The 11,561-nt window shown below is 42.5% G+C and overlaps 1 protein-coding gene across 1 annotated transcript in view; it reads left to right on the top strand.

Moving 5' to 3' along the window:
* The first annotated feature begins 671 nt into the window (after positions 1-671).
* hmcn1 (hemicentin 1) overlaps positions 672-11,561 on the top strand; it is a 501,533-nt gene continuing 490,643 nt past the window's right edge. The window contains exon 1 of the mRNA XM_059984517.1: positions 672-1,821. Coding sequence (XP_059840500.1) covers positions 1,554-1,821 — 268 coding nt within the window. The 5' untranslated portion in view covers positions 672-1,553. The remainder of the gene's footprint in view (positions 1,822-11,561) is intronic.

Below are 11,561 nucleotides of genomic sequence, written 5' to 3'. Positions count from 1 at the left end.
GGCCAACCAAAGAGCGTCTTTAACCGAGTTGATGATCTGCCAGCAGCACCGGGTGTTGGTCTCGGTGTGCGACCCCGGGAACAGCCCGTAGATCAGAGAGTCAGAGAGCAGCTGCTGGGGATGAACCTCGACACTGTCCCTACCATCCTCCTCCACACCTTCTCCGCGAACCCACGGTGTGCAAAGAGGTGGGTCACCGAGTCCTCCTCACTACAGTCCTCCTGTGGGCAGAGGGGTGTGGAGACGACGTTCCGGGCGTACAGGAGGGATCGGACTGGGAGGGCCCCTCTCACCGCCAGCCAGGCGAGGTCTTGGTGCCTGTTGGTGAGGTCTGGCGATGAGGCATTTTGCCAGATGAACTGGACGCTCTGCTCAGGTACTTCATTGAGAGCATTCGAGCGGGTGAATTCCAGAAACAACCATCCCAATACTACACACCTTTATAGCACTCGAGCCTGTAACTAACCCACTGCTCTTCTTTGTTACAGCTTTAAAGAAATGGCATTATGGAATAGTTGCAGGGAATATTTCAACAACCAATATATAACATTCAGTAGTTTATGTAATGTAACATACTTTATTATTTCACACACTACCAATGACCAAAGAGAAACTAATGCTACTAAGAAAATGATTTCACTTGGAAGAGAAACCGACTTGGGAAAACGAGGAGCGTCACGCAGCAACTCAAAATTCGGAATCTGACTTTCCCGTTTGTCTCTGTGTTTAACAACAATCATATCGTAAAACATTTTCTCCCTTTTTGAGAACAGCCGCTCCTCTAAGGAAAATGCCTACTCTGTAAAAAAAAGCAACCGATCTTAACGGGCAACACAAATGACACAGTTCACCAAGTCCAGAAGCAGGCGGTCGGTCACCAGGTACCTCGGTGCCGATCTGGTGTGCAGTTAAGACAGAGACAACTCCGTCTCTTCTATTTTCTTCAGTATTTCTGCTAAGTAGAAGCTTCATGTCAGCGCCTTCCTCAATGACCCAGAGCTAATCTGTTTTCTTGTAATTACGTTGGATCTGCAACTAGTGATGTAATTAAATGCCGTCCCCCAGCCCAACTCCATCAGTTTTAATTACAAACATACTTATAATGATCGAACTCGCTTTGAAAAAAATGCTTTAAAAACGTGCTGAACGCGCGGTGCATTTTTCCATTGATCCCTGGAGTCAACAGTCCTGAGGGCTGACCTTTAAACTTAGCACTCGCCCCGAAGCGGGCCCCTAAAATCCGAATGACTCCTGTGTAAGTGCTCCAATCGGCACACAGCGCTCACCAGGGTATCATCTTGCCTTGTTGCGGAGAGGGAAGAGGCTGACCCGAGCGGTGGAGTTTACGGTCTGAATCAATTCCTCTAACAGTCCGGCCACTTCACCCCAGTCTAACTGGACCGGCGGAGCATCTGCCCCTTTGAACAACCTCTGGAGATCGAAACCAGAAGTGAGAAAAGTTCATTGCTGTTGCCTCGCAGATCAAATCTTTGCTTTTTAAATGCATCGCCTAGATTTACACGTCGTTTGACTTTTGGAGGACGGTGTTTAAAATGATTGTACCAATGAACCTGAGATGGCAAACTGAAACCTTCATCGTGTACCTTGCCCTGCTTTTCTGTCCGACCGTTCAAGATGAGCAGGAGGCGCAGGATGTCCCGGAGGGAGCCTCCACCCTGGCCTTTGTCTTTGATGTGACCGGGTCCATGTATGATGACTTAGTCCAAGTTATTGAAGGAGCTTCAAAGATTTTGGAGACGTCCTTAAGCCGACCCAAGAAGCCTCTGTATAACTTTGCTCTTATACCCTTTCACGACCCAGGTAAGGTTGATGTTGATTTCTGACCCGGGCCGATTTTATCGTACTGACTTTTTGGGCGCATTTCTTCGGCTGTTCGAAACACACCCACATTATTATTTTTTTCATTAAACACATTGCTGTTCTTACTGTTGAATGAACCGAGAATAGTTTTCTGCAGTGTTTCAAAACATTTGCAATTTCTTTGGCAAAATGTAAGTTAGCAAGGACACTTCCTTCACCCCCAGCACTTCTTTGCCCCTTTGGGTAGACCTAGGGCCCTATTTAACACACCGCTCTCCTCGGAACGAACCCCTGCGGCTTCGAGAATGTTACAGGCAGAGCGGCGAGCTGTCTGAAAAATGCTCAGCTCCTCGGGGGCTGTAGCCTGACCGAGGACTTGTGTCAGACTGTGAAAGGGCAGGGAAACAGAATCTGGGACAAATTAAATGCTATTTTCTCAGCAGGATGAAATGAGCAGTTTGTAGTGGGGACCAACGGCAGGAGAACTGGAATCCATGCCGTTCCCCGGATAACGGGAAATATCGAGTATATTGTACTTGGCAGGCAATTTGTCATTGAGGTGGGCTGAATAAAAGTCAGTTTCATTGATGCTATAATTCCGTTTTGAACAAGACCCGGGATTTATTTTCCCCCAGTATGAACGAGAGGTCAACTGCGGAAGCCGCATTCTCAGAAATCTCACATTTCCAAACCACAGGGATCCATAGCAATGTCGAATAGATCGCATTTTTTGCGGGGAAAAATTCGCATTCCCCGCCGAATTTGGGGGGGGGGGGTGGTAGTGGCAGGGATTTATCTCATTTGGTGAAAGAATGCGGTTGCGCAGCAATGAACATCGGTCGAGGGTGGAACGGGAGAAGTTGTTTACCGCTGAGGAAGGGAGTGCCAAGACAATAGAAGTCAGCGACAATAACTTGCTCATCACCCACGGGTTATTCCTGGTGGCCTGGCCGTTCATTATCCCTTAATCAGCGTAACTGAAAACAATTAGCTCGGCATTATCAACGTTGCTGATTCTGTGACTTTGTTGCGCTCTTCTGACTGCAAGTTTTGAATGTGGGAAAGTGAACTGCACTGCAAAACTGTTCAATTGTTAATGTTTCATTGCTTCAGTGTGAAAATTGCTTACATAAATACATAGTAATCGTAACTTTTAAGTAGGACAGTACAGTAATTCCTCAGTTCAAAGCTCAAAGTGAGTTTATCATCAAAGTATGTTTCTGTCATCCCATACTACCTTGAGATTCGTTTTCTCGACGGCATTTACAGAAAAATAAAGAAACACAATAGAATTTACGGAGAACTATACATGACAGAGACTAACAAAGATCCAATGTGCAAAAAAAAAGACAAATCGTGCAAGTAATAGAAAAATAAACAACTAATACTGCGAACATGAGTTGGGGAGTCCTTGGAGTTCAGTCTGCAGGTTGTGGAGTCAGTGTTGAGGTGAGTGAACTGACTGGTTCAGGAAGGAGCTTGGTGCTTGAAGGGTAATAACCGTTTCCAAATCTGAGGCTGCTCTTCCTCCTGCCCATTGGGATCAGCAAGAAGAGAGCATGGCCTGGATGAGGAAGGTCTTTGATGGATCCAACAGACTCTTAAAAAATTTGGAATCTTCTAATGTCCTAATCTAATAGGATTTGCTTTATCACATTGAACCGTTTATGCAGGGAGTATTCACACAAACTCTGGATTGCATCCCTACGGTTACACTGTGGCTGTGGAGGTCAATTGGGCTATCATGTACAATACCCGCTGAACAACTAGTGCAGACCACAAGCACTGCAACTGTACTGGAGATGGTGTACCGTTGATTTGGTTATCACAGTAACATCAAGTTAATCTGAGAAATTTCCATAGTGCTCACTTGTACAAAGTTACGTTATTTTTCTGGTCCTTGCATGTGAGAATCAGTATTGAGAGGCATGTATATATTGGGGCAGCATGGTAGCACAGCGCTTTACCATACCAGCGACCTGGGTTCAATTCCCAGGTGCTTGGAAGGAGTTTGTACATTCTCTCCGTATTATGCATGGGTTTCCTCCCACAGCTCAAAGTTGGTAGGTTAATTGTCATTGTAAATTGTCCTGTGATTAGGCTCGGATTAAGTTGGGGCACTGCTGGGCGATGTGGCTCGAAGGGCCAGACAAACCTACTCCATGTTGAATCTTGATAAATAAAAAAACAATGTAACTCGAGACTGTAACACTAATTCAGAAACTGAATTAGAACCAAAACCACACCAACTTTTGCTAGTAAATAAACTATCAGAATGAGACCATCTTGTTAAAGGAATACGTTTAGTGGTAGTCCATTTTAGTTTGATGGATATAAAATGGATGGAAGATTGGTATAGTCGGACCAATTTTATATTTGTAGTGTTGTTTAGGCTATATTAATTCATAGACCAGTTTATTGACTGCTGTTTTCATGACAAGTTCACTGGTAGAATGTTCAGACTGTATACTCTCCTAGGCTAATATCCCCAGAAGTGAGGTCCAAATTTTACTCAGTCAGCCCCATTGTTTGCATGTCTGACACTAAATGCCTGAAATACTCTGCTCTGAGCTGTGAGACATGAAGAGATTTCTAGGTGGACCGAGGAAAAGGTTGAAAGATGTTCTCAAAACCTCTTCAAAAAAAAAAAATGACATGCCCAGTGATTCTTGGGAATGCGTGGCCCAATCCAAATGGGAAAGGACTGCACATTGAGAATCTGAAGTCCATTAAGGATATGGGGATGCCCAGCGTTAACAGTGCAAATAACACACCACTTGCCAAGGTCCCCATCCACCTCGCTCAGCACAGCCTGCGACAAACTGGGGCACAATCTGTGGGTCCCAAATTGATCTTTTCAGTCACCTTGGAACCCACAGCTGGAGAAGGGCAATAAGTTTGCAACACTGATTGCTTGAGGAGAGAAGAAATGGGTTTAGACACATAATGTATATCTTGAATTTTAAAAGAAGGCAAAGATGATTAAAAAGTACACAAGGCAGAGGCAGCAGTCTCTATTAAATTTCACATGAATTAGGATGTTTAAAGGTTCGTTTTATTAGCAAAACAAACTAGACTGGATTTTTATTCCTGAAATGTTGTAGTTTGGATTCGAGAGGCTGGAATTCCACAATTTGAAGGTTAACAAGAAAGAAACACAGTTAAGGTTCAAAACTAAAACTAGAAGTGCTGGAAGTATCCAGCAGGTAATGCAACAATTGTGTAAAGATTAATAGACTTAATGTTTCAGGTGAAAGACAATTAAACAGAATCAGGAAAGAGGGAAGACAAATTAGATGCAATTCAAGTTATTTGGCTTTCATGCTGACTTGGACAGAAAACCCTATGTATTAACATCTATAAATAAGCCCTATAAAATCCTTAAATATTGTTTGAATAAGGATTCTATGCTCCAACATTTTAATAATAAGCTACTTGTCTAGGCTCTGAATAATCAGCTGGGCAGGATGTTACAATGGACAGAAATATTCAGAGAGGTAGTATTTCTATGACCTGTTTTACATTAACACTGAAAATACATTACAGAACTTTGTTAAAATAAACCTTGGTGCCTCATTCCTTAAATTCTTTCTATTTCAATGACTGTAAATGTTGTATGTGATCCTGGTGGCTACTTACGGACGGTACTCGGTGCTGTGCCTGCACCTTCAGTATAGCACAGCTCTATTCAATGTGCATTTAAGGATTACTGCCATTTTGCTAGTCAGTCAATGAATGGGGTTTCCTTTCCAGTTCAACTAAAGTTTTCCCAATTAGAATATCACAAGACATCATGATGGCTGTTTTACATGAACATATACATTGCGAATTCTGAAACCTTGTAAGTTTTGTAATTTTGGTGAGACTGCTGCAATTTCATGACTTGATTTTATGATGACTTAAGGGGAACTTCTTCACTGAGTATTTAACACAATCCAAATAGTGATCATTGTTGCAGCATCAGGACTGGTCAGAATGATATTTTGGGCTTTCAATGACATGGATAACTTAATTTCACTCTCTTAACAAAAACCAACAATGTTGTTTTCCACTCAATTTCTCAACTGCATTATCAATACACCCTTAAATAGAGTAGGCAATGATAGGAGGAAAGGTTTAAAGAATTGTCCAAAATATACCTCCAAAATCGAATCAATTGTCAGACTAAATCTGAAGAAGTGATGGAACTGCTTGAACAATGTAGACTAAAAGAATATTTCTACTGGATAGTGATAGAAAACAAGTCTCAAGATCACAGAAAAAGAGATGATCTTAAGAGAACACAAATATGCTCTACTTTATCCTAGTTATGTGTGATTATCACTGGAGAAGAAAACAGAGTGAGCAACAGACAATGGTTAATCATGCAATGGTCAGGGGGGAATGTTCTCAAAGTCCTCTAGGAAGAAGAGATGGAAAATGTCAGAATAACTGTCCAAATCACTTGGCTGGATTTTTCCTAACCAGAAATCTCAAAGAAGCATCAAGACTTAGCTTGGCTGGTGGTGAAGAGGACACTCCTTTACAGAACCTTCATGTACAACAGGAGTCTGACTGTAGCTACAGTGAGAATGAGACCATCGCCCATCTTCTTCTGAATATATTTAACAACCGGTCTGGAAAGAGATGCAGTGCCCTTTACTGAAAATTCATTCTATGCAGCTGTGAAACATGGGACACACGGCCCTATTTCCAGGGACACACTCTGAGGAAAACGTCAGATGCTGCTGGAAAATTACCAACTTGGTGAATGGTATTCTTTGGTCTGCTCAAAATTTGTGGGTCTTCCAGTGCAAAGAGATGTTCACATCTTAATGTTGTATCTGGCACATTCCAAGGTACAGTACTATGCATTGCAGCTTCCACACAGGCAGTATGATGAAGGCCACATGAGCAAGTCCTCCTGCCATTACACTGAGTGTGTGGAATATATGCAGCAAAAAAAACCCTTTTGCAATTATAATTACTCATGGAATGTCAGTGGAGGGGTAGAAATTTATGCTATGCTAGTATCATTCCATTTTTTTTGCAAGACAATTACATTGTATGCTTTATTGTGAATTGTGGCCGACGTACAGTGGTGTGTTAAGACAAATATTATGAATAATATATATTTTTGAAAATAAAATTTCTTAGCATTGATGGGCACTTAAGTGGGAGCTATTCCTTTTGCCAGTCTTGGCTTGATTCTGTTTACGATATGAATGCACCCAAATGTGCATCAATGTATATTCAGTCGTACAGTTCCATTAATTTTAGCATTCCTGGACTTTACACGAATGAAGATGTTCTAGGTGTAAATAAAAAAGGAAATGTGGGAGGGGGAAGGGTGAAACGAGGAGTCCAGTCCAGCTGATTTGCTACCGAATCATTCTACTCTTAGTTTGCAGGACATTGATGAACTATCGCAGAACTATCAAGCCTACTCTAATCACCTGCTTCCTGATGCGTTCTATCAGAGTCACTCAGTTTATTCTTGCTCTAAATGTGGTCCCAAAGAGTGCAAATGTAAAGCTAGGACAGACTGTCCTTGAAATCAAAGCAGTGTTTGACCAACTGTGGTGTCATCGGTCAGAGTAAAACTGAAGCCAGCTGGCTTCCAAGGGAAACTGCTTTGCTGTTTGGAGTCACACAGAGGAGGGTGTTTGCAGTTGTTGGAAGTCGATAAAGTCGGTCTGAGATCTCTGTCCTGATGAACTCCTGACATGATGCCCAAGATCCAACTATCTTTAGATACTTCAGTTTTTACAGTCGGATGTAGGATAGTTGCATAATGTCTGGATCCATTCACTGCTTCCACCTGCAGTAGGATCTGAACAGCATTCTAGTAGGCGATGATAGGTGGCCAGTAACAGTAGTACCACAGAAGTGCCGGCAACTCCCATCTGCAACAGCAGGGTTTAATAACTAGCCTTAAAAGCATTATTGTCAACAAACCCCCTACTATCAACACCTTGATTGATACCATTGACCATAAAATCAATTGGAACTATGCAAGAATACTGTTGCTTCCAAGAGCCGGTCAGCAGTTAGATATCCTGTACAAAGTAGCCTAATTTCTAAATCCCCAATGCCTTTCCATCACCCATAGGGATATTACACAAGCAATACACACAAATGCTGGAGGAACTCAGCAGGTCAGGCAACATCTATGGAAATGTAGAGCAGGTTGCATTGGGAGCACCAGGTCCAGCAGACCCCAACTGTTTCCCAGGTGAAGTGTTGTCTCCCCTGGATGGACTGTTTGGTACACTGAATGGGCATGAAGAAGGAGGTGAATGGGCAGGTGTAGCCTTTCTGTTGCCTGCAGGCATAAGTACCAGGAGGGAGATTAGTGGGAGTGATGAATGGACAAGGGAATGCTTCTAGCAGAAAGCGGAGAGGTAAAAATGTGTGTGCTGGATGTGGAGGTTCATGGAGTAGGTGGGTGATGGCAAGAGGAACTCCATCCCTGTTAGGATGGCGGGAAGATGCGGTGAGGGCAAATGTCTGCGATTGGGTGAGGGTAGCATCAATGGTGGAGGAAGGAAAACCCTGTTCTCACATTCAGCGGCCAAAACAATAAAAACTGAAATTCTCCTCAAAATATGTCCACCTCTCAAATTTCTTCACAATCTATCTGCACGTCCCAAGTATTTGGCCTAGTTTAAATTGTTATTTGTTAATGCTTCTGTGAAGACCATAAGATAACAAGACTCAGGAGCAGTATTGAGCTGTTCGGCCTACCAAGTCTACCCCATCATTTAAACATGATTTACTTTCCTCTCTCAACTTTATTCTCCTGCCTTCTCCTCATAACCTTTAATATACTTGCCAATAAAGAACCTATCAACCTTTGCATTAAATGTACCCAATGATTTGACTCCACAGATTTCACCATCCTCTTACTCAAGGAATTCCTGCTTATCTCTGTTCTAAAGGGCAGTCCTTCTGAAGACATTCCCAACAGTTCCTAAACTGCCTCACTTTCCATGTCCAGTCAATCCAGGCTTTTCAGTATTCAGCAGGATTCAGTGAGATTTCAGCCTCCCCTGCCCCCTTATAGATTAATCCTGGAATCATTCTGGTAAACCTCTTCTGGATACCCTCCAATGCCAGCATATCTTTTCATAGATAAGGACTGAAAACTGCTCATAATACTCCAAATATGGCCTGCCCAATACCTTATGAAATCTTAGTATTATACACTTGTTTTTATATTCTAGTCCTCTCAAAATGAATGCTAACATTGCATTTGCCTTCCTTACCACTGACTTAACTGGTTGGTTAACTTTTAAGGAATCTTGCATCAGATTTCCAAGTAATTTTGTTTCTCTGATTTTTAAATTCACTACCCATTTAGAAAATAGTCAAAGTATTTACTTCTACCAGAGTACATGACCAGATACTTCTCTGTGCTGTATTCCTCCTGCCATTTCTTTACCCATTCTCCCGACTTGTCTAATTCCTCCTGCAGTCTTTCTGCTTACTCAGTGCTACCTGCCCCTCCACTTATCCTTGTAACAGCTACAAACTTGGCCAGAAAACCATCAATTCCATCATCCAGACCTTTAAGTTGTAGCATGAGAAGTAGCCAACACAACACGTCACCACCAGCCAACTGGAGAAAGCCCCCTGTATTCCCACTTTGTCTTCTGCCAGTCAGCCAATTTTCATTCCATGCTAGTACTTTTTCTATAATACCGTGAACTCTTAATCTTGTTAAGCAGCCTCATGTGCAGCACCTTGTTGAAGGTCTTTTGAAAATCCAAGTAAGGAACAACCTCTGATTCTCCTTTGTCTATCCTGCTTGTTATTTCTTCAAAGAATTCCGAAAGATTTGTCATCTAAATGGTCCTAAGTCTTACCAGCCACTGAAGTCAGACTAACCAGCTTAAAATTTTCTGGTTTTTTTCTCCCCGCCTCCCCCCCCCCCCCATCGTAGAGTGACATTTGTGATTTTCCAGTCCTTTGGAACCATTCCTGACACTAGTAGTTCCTGAAAGATCACTGCTCATGCCTCCTCATCTCTTCAAAAGTTCATTTGTCAAAATATGCATGTCAAATACAACTCTGATATTGATCTTCCACAGATAACCATGAAATACAAAAAAAAAGGGAATCATTAAAAGAAAAGATATCAACCTTCTTCCTGCATGAATTGGAAAAATAAACAGAACTCACAAATCTCAAACCCCAACCCCATCCTGACAGGTAAAAAAATCACATGGAAAACGGCAGCTGGAACATCAAATGCAAAAGCCCCAACCCCCTCCCTCGCAAAATAAACAACGACAATAACATCAAACCTCCAAACCCCTCCCTCACAGATCGTCCACACGGAAAATGGCAGCTGGAATCTCAAACCCCAAACACGTAACCCCCTCCCTCGCAAAAACAGCAACAAGAGCATCAAACCAAAAAGTACAGGGGCAATAGAATCAAACCCCAACTCCCCCCTCGCAGAAAAGAACAATGACAATAACATCAAAGCCCAACTCCGTCTCTCACACACAGACCCCAGATCCTCTCTCTCACATAAAAACCTAGCACCCCGACCCACCAATCGGCAACAAGAATGAAAACACAGAACACTGAAGGAGAGCAGTATAAACTATAGCTCAATAATCACAAAGATCTTAGAATTTCGAAAACATCCTCCAGTCAGTCAAATTCTGTCCTTCCATGAAGAGTGACTGCCACACCCCTCCCTGACTTATAGCCTCCCAAGCGCCACCAACCCAATGACCTGCGGCCTTTGTGGAGAGCAACTGCTGGCCTCCTCCATATTTGCTCGATGCTTCAATCTTCTTCAATGCTTTGAAATGGAGTCAACCATGGCCCTGTGCCCCATCTCTCGTCTTCTCCACAAGGCAGCTCTCGGTCATCTCTGGAGACAGCAGAGTGCAAGATCTTTTGTTCAAACTCCAAACTGCACGTCAAAGGCTCCCAACAGTTTCCGAAACACAATCAAGACAAGAAGGACGAGCAGAAGGCATAAAAAAAGTGAAATAATGGAAGAGATTACTATCTGGAAGATGTTGCCCAAGAAATCGTAGTTTGCTAGTGCTATCTTGACTGGATATCTCTGCTATCTCTCTCAGAACCCTTGGGTGTAGTCCTTCCAGTCCAGTTGACTTACCCATCATCAGATCTTTCAGTTTCCCAAACATCATCTCCTTAGTAAAAGTGACTGTATTTGCTTTTGCCCCCTGACTTGTCTTGAATTTTGCTGCATGTTGCTGGTGTCTTCCACAATAAAGACTGATGAAAAATACTTATTCCATTTGTCTGCCATTTCTTTCTTCCCCATTACTACTTTTCCAGCATCATTTTCCAGTGATCCAATGTCCACTCTTGACTGGCGTTTACTCTTTACATACCTGGAAAAAAAATCAGTATCCTCTTTTGTTATTGCTGAGTTTGCCTTTTTTCTCAACTTACTGTTTTCTTCATTGTTTTCTGTTGGCTTTTAAAAGCTTCCCGGTACCCTAGTTTCCTGCTTATTTTTTGCAATATTGTATTGGGATGCTGTGACAGCAAAGAGGTTAGCACGACGTTATTACAGCTTGGGATGTTGGAGTTCAGAGTTGAATTGTAATGTCATCTGTAAGAGTCTGTCCATCCTCCCCATTTTCTCCAGGTCCTCTGCTTTCCTCCCACAGCCCAAAGACTTACCAGTTGGTATGTTAATTGGTTATTGTAATAGGAGGTACATTCTTAAATGTTTAGAATCCAGCTGTTACCTTCTTTTAGCCATG

The sequence above is a fragment of the Hypanus sabinus genome, chromosome 11 (genome assembly GCF_030144855.1).
Source record: "Hypanus sabinus isolate sHypSab1 chromosome 11, sHypSab1.hap1, whole genome shotgun sequence".
NCBI classification, from domain to species: domain Eukaryota; kingdom Metazoa; phylum Chordata; class Chondrichthyes; order Myliobatiformes; family Dasyatidae; genus Hypanus; species Hypanus sabinus.
This window is presented reverse-complemented; position numbering and strand designations above follow the sequence as displayed.